Source organism: Puntigrus tetrazona, chromosome 4 (assembly GCF_018831695.1).
Source record: "Puntigrus tetrazona isolate hp1 chromosome 4, ASM1883169v1, whole genome shotgun sequence".
Lineage (NCBI taxonomy): Eukaryota > Metazoa > Chordata > Actinopteri > Cypriniformes > Cyprinidae > Puntigrus > Puntigrus tetrazona.
In genome coordinates this window covers 15,633,981-15,649,378 of record NC_056702.1, presented here as the reverse complement: position 1 = coordinate 15,649,378, position 15,398 = coordinate 15,633,981, and the positions used below count along the sequence as shown (strand labels likewise).

The 15,398-nt window shown below is 36.0% G+C and overlaps 2 protein-coding genes across 3 annotated transcripts; one reads left to right on the top strand and one right to left on the bottom strand.

The window, feature by feature from the left end:
- The first annotated feature begins 1,535 nt into the window (after positions 1-1,535).
- sapcd1 (suppressor APC domain containing 1) lies at positions 1,536-5,190 on the top strand. Of its 2 annotated transcripts, none has more exons than XM_043236027.1 (4): positions 1,536-2,080; positions 2,553-2,702; positions 3,655-3,838; positions 3,920-5,190. In XM_043236027.1, the coding sequence occupies exons 1-4, from the start codon at positions 2,000-2,002 to the stop codon at positions 3,961-3,963; spliced, it is 459 nt and encodes a 152-aa protein (XP_043091962.1). In that variant the 5' UTR covers positions 1,536-1,999; the 3' UTR covers positions 3,964-5,190. The 2 variants fall into 2 exon arrangements, with proteins under 2 accessions (XP_043091962.1, XP_043091961.1); XM_043236026.1 differs by having other exon boundaries at positions 1,650-2,080; positions 3,683-3,838.
- On the bottom strand, positions 4,505-10,867 carry LOC122342219 (E3 SUMO-protein ligase ZBED1-like). The gene is made up of 3 exons (XM_043236025.1): positions 9,576-10,867; positions 5,806-6,407; positions 4,505-5,719 (listed from the first exon to the last, which is right to left on the bottom strand). The coding sequence occupies exons 1-3, from the start codon at positions 10,423-10,425 to the stop codon at positions 5,270-5,272; spliced, it is 1,902 nt and encodes a 633-aa protein (XP_043091960.1). The 5' UTR covers positions 10,426-10,867; the 3' UTR covers positions 4,505-5,269.
- Positions 10,868-15,398: the final 4,531 nt, after the last annotated feature.

Sequence of the window (15,398 nt, the reverse complement as noted above, 5' to 3'; positions counted from 1 at the left end):
TATTGTTTTTAGAATGGAAGCCCATTTCCGCTATTGAATAAAAAATGCAAAGGTAATTGCAACTATTTATCCCACAATTTCAATGTTTTTGCCTCACAGTTCTGAAAAAAAGTCAGAATTACCAGGAAAAAAAATTGTGAGATGTCACAAATACCTTTTTTATTTTTTTATTCACAAATAAGTTTAATTAATGCATAAAATTCCAAACAAGAAAACGCATCGGTACCTGAATAAGTTCTGAATAAGTCATTTGAATTGACATGTAAAATCTTTTGCAGAAACATTATCAATACAATTAATATTGTTTTTAAAGAGTTGCTTGATTGTAGATCGACTACTTTATAGTAGTACTTTGTGAATACTTTAACTTGAAAAAAATACTTTCTAAGTCAAGTCACATTTATTTATATAATGCTTTATACAATACAGGCAGTTCTAGGGAATGAATGTGGAGTTATTCATAATTCCAGTCAGTGAACATTATTATTATTAAAAGCTTAGCAACCAGCTCATTCTGCTTGAGGATTGGGATATAAACAACGGACAAAAAAGACAATGGACAAAATATGCTTGTATATACTGTTCAAGTTATGCACAAGGGAACATGAGTAATTAAGCATAAATAATGTATTGCACATTTTATTGTACAGTGGGAGCTTTTAATTACTCATGAGGTAGATGGCCTCAGGAAATAAACTTTTCTTGTGCATTAGCGAGCAGGCGAAAACAGTTCAAGGAAGTGGATGGGGTTCAAATTGATTTTCCCAGCCCTTTTCATTACTCTGGATGATCGAGCGTTATTGTTGCCGATTTAAGTCTTTTCATAGTGTGACCAGCAGATGTCCTAAGTGTGCTGTGTTTGATTTTGTTCAAACAGTGAATTATTCTGCAAATCAATTAGTCATTTACATTTTTTTTTATTTCTCCTATTACACTATGAGTTTCTTGCTCAGCAAACTTGGTTTTAAATCTGCTATCTTTGCTCAAGGCCAGTTTGTGCCGTAAAAACAATACAGCTGACCCAAACTTTTACGTCATTTGCCTGAGGCTCTAGAGTCACATAACATGTAAGAGACAAAATCTTTTTTAAGTACAGTATAGTTGAAGACACCTAATGCCACATTCACAAAGTAGCAGAATACGTATTTGAGTATGGTTGTATTTATACATACTTCAGTTACTTACAGGATTGACAACTGCAATTTGTACCCGAACTCTCACGTTCAGGACTCACAACTGTATTTTCAGCAAAGCTTGTTCAGTACAGTATTATCTGTCGTGTCACACAGCAGTGTTAAATGTGCACTTTTTTGTGCTGACATTTAAAGCGGCATAAGGAGTGATGCTCCTATAATTACATAGTATATTTTTACATAGTATAGTAACTGAACATAACTTGTTTTTCTATATATCACATCCTATGCAACTATTGTAAAATGAACAGCATTTTCAGCTGCTGGATTTTTTTTATATATATTTGGCTTCTTTATAAATGTGTCCCCAAATGCTCAGGCTCTGTAAACACCCCTTTTGCATCTGAAATATTAGTGGTTTATTTTCAAATAGTGTTAACACACCTCTTATTATTTCAGTCCAGGTTTAGTCACATTCCCTAACGTGTTGGAACAGAAAACCCATGGCAGAGACTCAGTCAGGTCTTTCCAGTTTCAACTGACAGCTCGGGGGTCCATAATGACATCTTGCTGCGGGGAATAATGTCTTACAATCACAAAATCTTATCTCTGTTAAATTCTTTAGGTGAATATTTAGAGTTCTGGTTTTGCAGTTTAGGTAACGAGGCCATCATAACGACAGATGCTCTTCATCATCAGCTTTTATAGAAATCCATCACAGATAGTCATTTACATTCCTTCCGTCTGTCCTTCCCTCCGTCCCTCCCTCATTCTCACAAGGCTTCATATTTCTTTGTTTTTTGCCTTCTCTGTTCTGATCATTCATTTTGTGTTATGTCTTGAGCTTGGTGCCAGCTTCTGAACACATGGCATGTGATTACACCGTCCTCATCATTCCTCTCCAGAACAGCCTCTACAGCCCTGACGCACTTCACTGCTTCCACTCGGTAAGAGATTGTGTACTTTGTGTCATTTGGAGGAAAGATGTTCCTCCTTTTGTCATTTGTGAGATTTTGTATGCACAACAAGGTCTGACGATAGCTGGTGTGCTTCACGCTTATCTCACTGACATTATTAAGTCCATCTGGAATGACTTGAATAAACTGTAGCAACATCTCAGAGACACCCTACGAAACCTACCTTTATAGCTGCGTTACTGTGAAAAGTTAAAGAAGCTTGTGTAAAACAATTGTGGATGGTTTAAAAAATATATAAATGTTATTTATTAATGAATTCCTAATAACTTAAGCAAATCTAGATTTGGTTTGACCCACCTTTGCTTGTAATACAAGCTTTTGTCCTACACCTGCATATAATTTTTTAGGTAGCTTTAGAGACATTGCCATATGTCTTCTGGATTTAGTTCATTTAAAGTAGTTTGGGGGTTTTAATGTTCATGATAAATAATGTTTCTTTTAGCTAAAGAAACGTAGAGATCTGGAAAGACAAAAAGACATCCTGTGGGCTGGACTGCAGGTAGTGGAACAAACACAGCTGTGGTACCAGAATCGCCTGAAGCTGAATTTACAAAGACAAGTTTGCTTCAGTACAGGAGACTTAGATGGAGAGGTATGTACCTTCACAATACAAACCTAAGAGCTAAATGCTTCTTTCACATAAAAGCAAGAGTATACAAATGAAGTATAAGGAGGCCTGTTCCTCCAGGCTTCAATTCAATAACTGCACATTTTAACTTAATTTATCTCCATGCGAGTTGATGATCTAAAGGGTTAAGTTTCACATACAACATGTACAGTACTGTAGGTGACATTGGCTAACAATGAAGAAAAATGCATGATGGTGTCACCAGAGATGACGGATCCCACTTTCATCTATTTGTCAGAAGATCAAACCAACTAGGTTGCACAAGTATCAAAATCGTTTATGAGATTCTCTATTGTAAGCATGTGAAACCAGCCTAAAGTTAAATTATATTTGAAATGGTAAAATTCTGTCATTAATTACTCACCCTAAAGTTGTTCCGAACCTGATGGATTTCTTTTTTTTTTGCTGAACACTAAAGTTATTTTGAAGAATGTTTAATAACCAAACAGCTGGTCCCTATTGACCTCTACAGTATGAAAAAAAATAAAAGTCAGTGCCTACTGTCAACTATTTGGTTACCAACATTCTTTAAAATATAGTCTTTTGTGTTCACCAGAAGTAAATGATGACAGAATTTACATTTTTGGGTCAACTATTCCTAATAAGGAATAGTTCACCCAAAATGTAATGTAAATGAATTACTCGCGCCTTTTGTTCCAAATCCAAATGACCTTAGTTCATCTTCGGAGCACAAATTAAGATATCGGCTAAACATAGGTTGCTTAATGTTATAATTAAGGTTCAATTAAAGTTATAGCTAAAGTCTACAAAAAGGTTGTCCAACAAGAATGGGATTAAGTACACTTGGTGTGCTGCACGTTTGGATGAGGAGGTTTATACAGCCTTTCCAAAATGAGGTTTTGAGCAATGTAGTTTGCCAATACAAAGTGAATAATTACATTTCTCAATGGATCAGAAATCTGCAAATCGCCTGTACCTTGCAGGGAAGGTGGTCTTGCGCTATGCGGTCTTGTATGCAGCGTGCGAACGGGAGTTTGGGCAGTATGATGAGCGATTCCTGTGTCTGGAACAATCTGGCCCCAGAGGAGAGCGGGGGATCGGACTGGGACCTCCGGTGGAGCAATGCCACATTGGTCAAGGTGAATAGTAGTATTCTTAATGGGTTTTTTTCTGTTGTGAAGTTTTTATCATAACAAGCGCTGTGTGGATTTCACATACAGGAAGTGAATCAGCAGAATCAACAGATTTCAGTGTTGGAACTTGAGAAGGCACAACTTCTTCAGCAGCTTGTTTTAAAGAACACCTGAATAATGACATTGCACATTTTAAACTTTAATTGCAAAAGGCTTTCTTTTTTTAAATCACGCAGCGACCTGTAAATAGTTAAAGCTGATTTGAAAAGACTGAATGGTAAAAGTAATTTTAGCTCTAGTATACGCTCAGTCCACACTATTTTTTATCTTCCAGCTGAAAGGGAATTAGAGATATATGTTCAATGTTTTTCTTTTCTTAAACTATTTGTTGATACTGTACATAAAACTCATTTGTTAATAATGATTAAAATACTTTTTTTACTACTTACACAAAAACAGTTATTGAAATATAATTCAAAACACGACCACATTTTTTGAAGACACTAATGGCAACATCTGAAAGCTGTCTTGAGACCTCGTTTCCTTTGTTCTCTGATGTGCATGATTGTAATATGAATGGCATTGCTCGTCAGGGCCAGCAACAGTAACTAAGGAGAGTGGGCCTTTGTCAATCATCAATTACATAAAACTGTATATATTAATTTCACAAAATAAAAACATTTTATATTTATTTGTTTGAATATTTAAATCCAGACTGAAATCAATGATAGTGTATTTAAATCATACAATTCATTCAAAACTTACAGAAATTAATGTTATGTTGATATATCCAGAGGAGAACTGGACCCCAACTGAGCGTGGTTTCTCCAAGGTTTTTTTTTTTCTCCATTCTGTGATGGGTGAGGTTTTGGATGTTCTAGGGATTATCATTGATTGGTTGATAGATATGAACCTAACAAATGTAGTATTTTAATACAGGCTTTAATGGTTAAAATGCATGCATTACTGTGATGTGTCATTTCAAATATAATGCTGTTTCAGTGGCAATGCATTTGTATGAAATTCTAAAACCACTTTTAAGTCAACAAAAACTCTTCAGGTTTTCACAAATTGTGCATACTAACATATTCTTCATAATTTAATAGATGCATTGCATAGGTGATTAAAATGAGCATTTATTTTAGATTTATCTATTTTCTGTATTAGTGCCATGTTTTGAATGTATTTGTGTAAATGTGATTTTTTTACTAAATTAAATAACATTTTCATTAATGCAAACATACATTTTCACAAAAATAAGACATTTTAGACACTGTCTAAACAAATAGAAACGTTTATGCAGTATGTAACACATACTCTGTATAAATTATTTTGAACATTAAATGGTCAAACTCAAACGATCTCAATCTTTTTTTTCTTTTTTTTATGACCAACTGGTACTTCCAAATCTTCTTTCTAAAAGTTCCACTTATCACATCAGAGGTTCTTTGACAAAAAAACAAGCATATCCACTTTGTCTGGTTTCAGACAGGAGCGGTGATTCGATACAACATTACCACTAGAGCTAAAAGCTCTCTCTGATGCAGAGCTTATTGCTTGTATGCCCAGATATTTCTGTGCTAGTTTGCATAGCCTAGGGAAGTTCACTTTGTGGAATCTCCACCATTTCAGTGGATCTTCTCCATGGTCTACATGTGGCATGTAAATGTAAGCGTTGAGTTCAGCAGCCACCGCTTCTCTAAACTGTGCCATGGGGTCAAATGTCCTTGATAACGATGCTCTCGGTGCTGTGTATGTGTTTTCCTGGAAGAAACTGGCTAGAGTTTTCTTCTTGGCTTTAGCAGCTGGTGGACTTTCCACATCCAGACTATCATTCTCCATTACTGCAGTGCTTGGGACTACTTGGGTCTGCTTTTGATGAATTTCCTGAAACAAATTAAAAAAATGCACGTTTTAGAAATTTGATACATGGAATTCTCACCACTTAAGTAAATTCTGTGGGTTTTATTCACCATCAGTTCAGAGATGACTCGTTCCTTTAAGGTCTCGGTCACTTCTGCGGGGATGTATTGTGATCGGAACCTTGGGTCTAGGAAAGTGGTTAAGTTTAGCAAGTCCTGTGTGTCTTCGTATTTGTTATTGAGGTAGCTAAGAATATTTGATTTCAGTGATTTGGTCAGGTCAGTGTCCACTTCTTCTTTCACCAGCACGGAGCTGTTCAGAATATGCAGAGCAGGCTTCACACAAGATATGCTCACATAACTTTCACCTGACAAGGCATCCGTGAAGTCCTTGAGTGGGCTGAGTGCCTTGTTTACAGATTCCAAGACCTCCAGGTCCTGCCACGAAAGGAGTAAGTGTTGCACTTTGCGGTCTGTGGAGAGAACCTTGGACAATGCATTTTGCTGCTCCAGGACTCTTGCTATCATTTTCTGAGTGGAACCCCATCGTGTTGAGCAGTCTGTCACCATGGCATGCTCTGGGAGATTAAGCTCTCTTTGTGCTTCCCTCAAGGCCACTCTTTTCTTCCAACTATGGGAGAAGTGGCCCACAATCTTCCTGCACATCCCAGTAGCCCTGTTAATGCACTGGGCGTGATCTTTCAGAGTATTTTCTATAAATGATATGAGGGTGGAAAAAAGACAAAACATTTACGTGCTACAGTGACATTTCAAAATATTTAATATGTTCAATTCCATAATACATTTTTTTACTTTCTTACACACTAAAATGAAAAATGACACAATTAGTAAACCCGGACAGGGTAAAAGTTAATTTATTTCAGTAATTCAAATTGTGAAACTTGTATATTAAATAAATTCACTGCACACAAACTGAAGAAGTTAAAGTCTTTGGTTCTTTAAATTGTGATGTTTTATGCTCACATTTAACAAATTCACAATTTCAAAATATTATAATACTTTATAAGACCGATACAAAAGTGAATTTAGTGAATTGTTGCCCTTCTGGAAAGTATGTTTATTTACTGTACATGTACTCAATACTTGGTAGGGGCTTCTCTTGCTTTAATTAGTTCAGCGTGGCATGGAGGTGATCAATTTAAAAGCCCTGTTTTTTTGACAGTAACCTTCAACTCATTTGCTTATTTTGGTCTTTTGTTTCTCATTTTCCTCTTGACAATACCCCATAGATTCTCAGGTCTGGTGAGTTTGCTAGCCAGTCAGACACACCACCAATGGTCATTTAACCAACTTTTGGTGTGGGCAGGTGCCAAATGCTGCTGGAAAATGAAATCAGCATCTTTAAAAAGCTGGTCAGCAGAAGGAAGCATGAAGTGCAATGGGTTCAGTGACGTTTGATTTTCAAAAAACTCAATGGACCAGCAGATGGCATTGTACCCCAAATCATCACAGACTGTGGAAACGTAACACTGAACGTCATGCAAATTGGGCTATAAGCCTCTCCACCCTTCCTCCAGGCTCTAGGACCATGGTTTTCTAAATTAAATACAAAACTTGCTCTCATCTGAAAAGAGGACTTTGGACCACTTGATCCACTTCTTCTTAGCCCAGGTAAAATGCATCTGATGTTGTCTATGGAACAGGAGTGGCTTAACAAGAGGAATACGAAAACTGTAGCCAAATTCCTGTTGGCTCTTGATGCCATGACTCCTGCCTCAGTCCATTCCTTGTGAAGTTCAATCATTCTTGAATCGATTTTACTTGACAATCCTCATAAGGTCGTGGTTCTCTTGGTTGGTTGTGTATTTTTTCTTCCACACATTTTCCTTCCACTCAACTTTCTGTTAACATGCTTGGATATAGCAGTGAATGTTGGCTTACCCTCCTTGTGAAAGGTGTCAATGATTATCTCCTGGACAACTGTCAGATCAGAAGTCTTCTACATGATTGTGTATGTAGCCTAGTGAATGAAACTGAGACCATTTCGAAGGCTTAGGAAACCTTTTCAGGTGTTTTGAGAAGATTAGCTGATTGGCATGTCACTATATTCTAGGTTTTTCAGATTATGAATTGGTGGGTTTTTGTTAAATTTGAGCCTAAATCATTACTATTAAAAGAACCAAAAACGTATAGTACTTTAGTCTGTTTGCACTGAATTTATTTAGTACTTACTGAATTTATTTAATAATAAAGAGTTTAACAATTTGGGAGAATTACTAAATAAATTAACTTTTCCATGACAATGCACCTGTATAATCACATTCTCAGCATTACACTTTTTGCAAAAAACTGTTTTGAAAAACGCTAAACACACTTACACATTACACACAGAAATCTAACATACTTTCACTTTGTTGCCATTTTATTCAGAACACAGAATTTGGTACCATGCCTGAACGACAAACCCAACAAATCTTTGTAGTATCGTGAGTATGCATGTTGTTTTTACATTCCAACTTAAAAACACAACTGTCCCAAGAGCATCCAAGAAGCATGTGAATGCAGTAATTACACTTGCTCTGAGGGCAGCAGATAGCCTTCCATTAACTGGCTAAGCTTCAATTAAATTGCCTTAAGCTAAACTTTGCTTGTATTCACATTTGCTGTTGCCCAACAAAAGAGATCATTATAATCTACATATTCTTCCTTTTGCGATCTGATGTAGCTTTTTGTCACATAATGAGGCAGATTTTTTTACTATATATATATATATATATATATATATATATATATATATATATATATATATATATATATATATATATATATATAACTACACAGATTAAAGATGACTTGAATATAGTGATAAATGATACATTGTTGCAGTCGAATGTTTATTGTCATTAATGCACTGCTTTAACAAAAATTAAAGGCAGTGGTGCATCAGAGAAAGAGAAACAGGGAGAAATAGCCTCAGAGCTATTTTGAGTCAACGTGCTGGTAACATCACAATATATGTGGCAATCACACAGAATGGGGTCTTCCACCAGCATGCCAAAATAGGTTCTTACTACACAGACAACATAATACATTTTTAGACAATGTATTGAATAGACTAGGTATTGGACTAATGCAAGCAGAAACTGGTTCCATTATTCCAGTACCTACCACAACACTCTCGCTTCTTTTCCTTACTTCCTTCTGCATGGCAGTGGAAGGTTGCTCTGGGCTCCAACCCTATGTTATACCCTTCATATAAAAGGAAGCCTGTGACCCAATAGATGCAGAGTCTGGGCAAGGATGGAGTCGCCATTGGAGAAGATTCTTCCCTTTCTATTTTATGAGGGAGGACATTGCCTATGATGCCGACAAATTGACCATATCCAGCTACACGAACAGATGATGCTATGGTATTTAGTTTTTGTTTCCACAAAAGTTTATGTCCTATATTGTATTTAGAATATGTTCAGATTTTCAACCTATTGCAATGATGTACTAAAGGCTTTTACAATGTATATATATATATATATATATATATATATATATATATATATATATATATATATATATATATATATATATATATAATCAAACCCAGACTTCAGTAGAAAGGTAAAAACTGTTAAAAATGTTTAAGATTGAGCACAACCGTGTGTTCAAACAGAATCCGATTGTATGAACCATGTGTGTACCATACAGTACCAAAACTGGGTTTTGTTAAATTATTGTGAAGTTTTAAATGATGCAATTCCACTCCTAGTATCTTGTGTGGTACGTAGAATTTATTTGCATTTTAAATTATTGTATTAATAAAACGAGAATACAACTATTCTGCGCATCAGTTCATTACTTTTAAAAGTACATTAGTTTAAAATATCCGCTGTAGCCTAATAATGAAAGGCTGAACCAGTTTAACTTACCAATGGCCAAATGAAGTCTATGCCCAAAACACTGGATTCTAGTCCACTGATTAAGCTCAACCGCTTTGACGAGGTTGGTGTCGTTGCCTGTTGTGATGGCTACCTGACGAGCTTCGCAGAGGTCCCATGCAGCCAGCACCTCTCTTAAACCCAAAGCTATGTTCTCTCCGGTGCGGTCGTCGGGAAAATACGATGTTTGCAGGCAGCGGCTTTTCAGTTCAAACTCCTCGTCGACAAAGTGTACAGTCACGTTAACGTACGGTTCACTCGTCCTGCTTGACCACAGCTCCGTAGTGGTTGAAAAGAACGTCGCCTTAGCCATTTCCTTTTGAACTTCACCACGGCGCGAGTTATAAAGGGTAGGGATTGCTACGTGAGAGAAATAGTGTCGCGAGGGCAGCTGGTACCTCTTGTCTAGTGTTCGGATCATGTTCTGAAACCCCACTTTACTAACACTGTGTATAGGCATCATGTCCTTCGCCAAGAAATGCGTTATGGAGTCTGTGATTTCTTTATATCTAGGCGAAGACCTATCATATGGCTTAAGACTCGCAAACATATCCGTGAATACTTTCTGATTTGTTCGGGTAACCGCCTCTTTGCTAATCTGGGTTTTCTCCGTCATGCATTCATCGTATTTTTCTCTGTGCTGCTTCAGATGCTGATATAAATTTGTCGTGTTGCCACGTGAAGTAGCAACTTTAATTTTGCAGATGTTGCACAGTACCTCTCTCTGCTCTGTGTCGGTAACCTTAAAGCCAAAATATCGCCAAACGACAGAGGTAGAGTGCTTTTTGGCTACCAGTTCGGTGTCGATCTTCTCCGCATCCATCTTTGTTCTGGTCCGCATACCAGTCACATGACCATCGTCTCCTTCTCGCTTTTTATATTTTAAAATAAAATAAATAAGAATTATAAATTGGCTTCTAAATCAGATTTACATTTCTTAAGTATTTTATCAATGCGTTATATATTCTATAATTTTCCACAATCCATTATTCTGAGCACTGTCTGTTTTGGTTTGTTTGCTTGGTCTTGCTGATAATCTGTAAACTTTTCTCAGAAGTAGGCTATGCGTTGTCAAATCCACACACGCACTTATTTATTTAATACAACCGCAGCAATGTGCAATTATGTTGCACAGGCTGACATTTAGATAGTATTGCAGCAAATATTATTTTTTCATATTAGTGTTAGTAGTATTAGTATTAAACCAATCCACATTTTGATTTAAAACCAAATTTGAATCGAGTCAATCTGGACCACAGACCGTCCAGCAGAGAGCAGCAGAATATCGTAGAACCAAAGTAAGGTACCACACAGGGCTAGCATCCCCTATACGCCAGGCCATGGACAACAAAATACTAGCCTAGGATATTATAGACTAGGATATTGTTGAATTGTCACACAACTGCAGTTTATGCTGACTAGCAAAATAGCTACAAAAGTGAAAACAAAGAGCAAGAACAAAAAAAGTTTGTGCGTCCCTTCTAAATTGGGCTGATGTATAGGTAACTATATTTAAGGTAACAATACAATATGTTGACTAAAATAATCATTATTGTTTATTAATTATAGCAAAATTAATATATGACAATATTATAGTTAATTTTGGTTAAATAGAAAGGGGAAAGGCTGCCTATATACGATAAACTAATATAAAGAACAGATGTTCATTTACTGAAGTGGTATTCAGAAACTGCGAATGAATTGAAAAGAATTACTGCAAAAATGACGCGTTAAAATTATACGAAAAATTCAGCTATGATGTATGTATGCAAGTAAGATGTATGCAAGTAAGTGAGTAAGTAAGTGGCCCTGACTGTAACAGTGTTCTACTGAAAGCAATTCAGTTCTGCGAGTTAACGGCTTGTTAATTGTCCGTAATGCATTATTACAGTATTATTACACTATTTATTAGAATATGGACAACTGTAATTATAAGATGTATACTTTCAGGGATCCTGCTTCAGGTCTACATCAGGTAAATGTCTTGGATCCCAAAGCCTGTTTTTAGCCATTCTGATTGTAGTGACTGCTTGACATTCGATCACTGCAAAATAAAATGCCTGTATTTGATGCCATCTGACTCCCCGATTTTGGCTTATTTCACATCAATCCTCTCCCTAGTAATCTTCTCTCATCTATGTTCAGAAATTGCAAAAGCTCGCTCTCCATTCCTCTCTCTGTCTCCCTCTCCTTCTCAATTCAGTTTTCAGTTTTATTGGCATGACTTGTGCAGCATTGTAATGATTATATAGTTAATCATTACATAAACGCAAACAAATACATATGAATGCACAAATAACTTTTTTAAACAGCATAACATAAAATAATAAATAAATGGCACATATTCAGACATGAATATGTTCAAATGTAACAATATTTCTGGCTTTAGTTTTTTTTTTCCACTGGCAGGGTGCTATATTTCACTGCTAGAGTTTTATCCCAAAATATATCTTATTTTTTTTGGATTTGTAGAGAAATATAATTTGGTGCTATTTGTTGCGTGGATCAGTAGTGGTCACAGTGCAGCAGGAAATTCAGTTTCATGAAAAAAATGATGCCACTGAATTAGCGTAATGGTACCAGCACATGTTTTGAGATCGTCCTGATGTGCCGTCCTTTCTGCCGGTTGTGTTTATAAAGCCTCTGTCACAACACGTTACTGTTTGTACCCTGGTGGTCTCACAGTGAATTTCCAGCAGCTGATAAGAGCTATCTGCTGATCGTATTATACATTTAAACCAAAACACACACACACAAAGCCATTTTGCTTATCTAAGACTAAATATGACTCCTTGCTTTTTCACAATTACATGCGACTACATGCTGTATATCAAATACAGCTCACGGTCTACAGTCACGGTCTACAGGGCTTTTAGACACGTAAATCACACAAAATATCAAATGGTATGAAATACTTCTCAAAACTGACTTGTCTTTTCTGAGCCATTTTTGAGGTGTCTTTAACAACAGGTTTTAAGGATTTTTAAACTTTTATGCAGAATTTTTTCATATAATCTATAAAACATTTTTATTTTCCTTTTTAAAATATTTTATGTAATGAATGAGTCACTAATGTTGATATTTTAGACTTATTTAAATTATTTTATTGGACTGCTACTCAGCTTCTAATGAATAAATAAATACATTGGCTTTTCATTACCCAAGATTTCACCACTTTGACACGTAACTGTGATTGCTAAACATATTTTTTAACTGCAGGACACGTTAGCTGAAGGATGGGGAACATCCTAAAGGTCCACTCTCCTGCAAAAACCTAACTGTATCATGAAGACTTTAATTAACTGTGCAGGTGTGTTAGATTAGGGTTAAAGCAAAACTCTTGGAGCAACACTGGCTCTCCAGAATCAACTTTCTGCACCCTTGAGGGACCTGTTTTTTAGTTAAGCAATAAGACGGCACAAATAAGCTATTGTTATATATATAATCTAATGTATTATTGTCAGTTACATAAATGCAGTGAGACAACCAAAACGCTTTCTAAAAATCAAAAAGCCAGCAGACTTCATAGCGACCAGTTTAAGAACTACTGCTGTGGGATAAATACTGTATGAGACCAACTATTTAAGATGCCACATATTTTTAGGCTATATTTAAAGTCTAAGAAGTTGCAGCATGCTCAATTTTTTTGAGCAACTCAATGATATCTGAGTTTATTAACAGGAACCAAAAGTCTGTTTGCGCTTACATATGACATATGAAACACTGTACACTCACGCACTTCACCAAATTTGTGCAAAAACAATCCAGTAGCATTTTTGATTGTCGTCGTTACTAGCTTGGTGGTGTTTCTGTGATTATGATCTTGAGGAAGCTTGAAGAAGGCTATTATCGCGCTAGCAATGAGATTTAACTTCCTCCCTCCCTCTGCCTGCCATTGAACCATTGCAGTCAGGGTACCAGCAACTCTGTTAATTGCTAGCTCCTATTCACACGGAAGTCATGAATGCGCTTTGTTGACACCCATTCCACCTTGGCAGAGCGTTCTTCCAGCCTTTACGGTTCATCGGTTTTCCCCTTTGCTGGTTTTCCGTCTTTCGCTGATTCCCAGTCAGTTGCTGAAGTTAAGAGTTTGCTGGTACATTAGCGAGAAAAGGACAGGCATGCCGCTTTCCTGTAGTTTAACTAAAGCGTGAAGAATAAGTAGAGATGAAGGGCTTTTGTTGCTTGATGTGGTTTATACTTCCTCCATTTCCTTTACAAAGTACAGAATACATTCCAGAACATATTATCCGGAGGGGCTTGCATATCCACCACAGCCTGTGGGTGTTTGATAGGCAAGAGATGGTGAATATGATAATAACATTACAATGAAAGCAATAACACAAACACGCAAAAAACCAATATCAATACTTAAGCCCATGAACACAGTGGAGAATAGATCCATATAGCCTAGCTACAAATTTAAGCACAAAGTTCCCTTTCTTTTAGAATATTTAAACTTTATCAATTTATTTGTATTGAATATTAGAAAATTAGAATGAAAGTTGGAAATAAATAACCATTTGCCATGAAGCCATATATAATAACGTATAATAAATATAATAGCGTTAGAAGCATTTATCATTTAAATTAGGCCCTCGATATTGATACTCAAATGATATAAACAGTTAACTGTATTAACAGAGTCATTCATAAACTGCATGATTATGATTTATGATATATTTCATTACCCAATATATCAGATACAAAGTATGCTAGTAAAATCTAAATGAGGCTAGTTCTCAAACATTACAATAGAAACACTTCCTAAAACAACTGCCAAAAAAGTATTTATCCAAATTTAAGAGATGAAAACATTACTCTAAGAAAAAAAATCAGAAGGCAGACCACGACTGATATAAAACATTTACATAAAGTGGCTGCTCACCAATTTCCACATCATTTCCCAATGCTGTCTGTTCTTTTATATGTAAACATTATGGAAATGAGACGGCTTTGTTCCTGGTCCATTTGTGTATTTATTGCACTTTGTTAGTTTTATAAAAGCTGTTAGACACTGGAGGCAGTGGTGTATATAGTCTCACTTCTAACAATAGAATCCTAACACTATAGGCTACTCTTTACCATGGTGTTCACATTATAGCGCAGCCTCTCATATCTTAGTGTTTGTTTTCAAAGACCTCATAAGTTTAATACATGTTGGATTCGACAATGACATTCATTCAAGTTTAATCCTTAAAAGAATAATTTCTAAATATTTGAATTAAACACATATTTAAAATTATACATTATATTCTGAAAACATTTAAAACAAGATCAAGACAATAGTAACGCTGCAATATATTTCGTGAAGAGCAAATGTTACTTTCCAAGTTTTCAAATGGAAACAAATCTATTCTATCCATGACAAGTAATTCATGACCTCAAAATAGCTAAAACAAGCAGAAGCATTTAGGCCCATTTAACCTTTATTTTATTTGTTTGCTCCTTGAACAATTGTTTGGTCAGAACAACATTCACACGCGTTCACATACAGAATTACAGAAATGAAAATGAGAGAAAACGTTTTCAGGATCAGATCCATACAAGCCATACAATCCGAAAAGCATTACATTTGTGTACAATCATCTAATAATCATCAACCGTTATCAGCAATGAAACAATTCAATGGCAAGCCCGGATCAATGCTGTCACTCACACTATAGTCCTTAAGTTCCTCTGCCCTTCTCCGAAGACAGTCCTGACATTCCCTGAGGAAGACTGACCTCCAGAACGTTCTGCAGGTGTTTAATGTAGTTTATGGCAGCCCGTAGTGTCTCTACCTTGCTGAGTCTTTTATCTTCAAATTCCTGT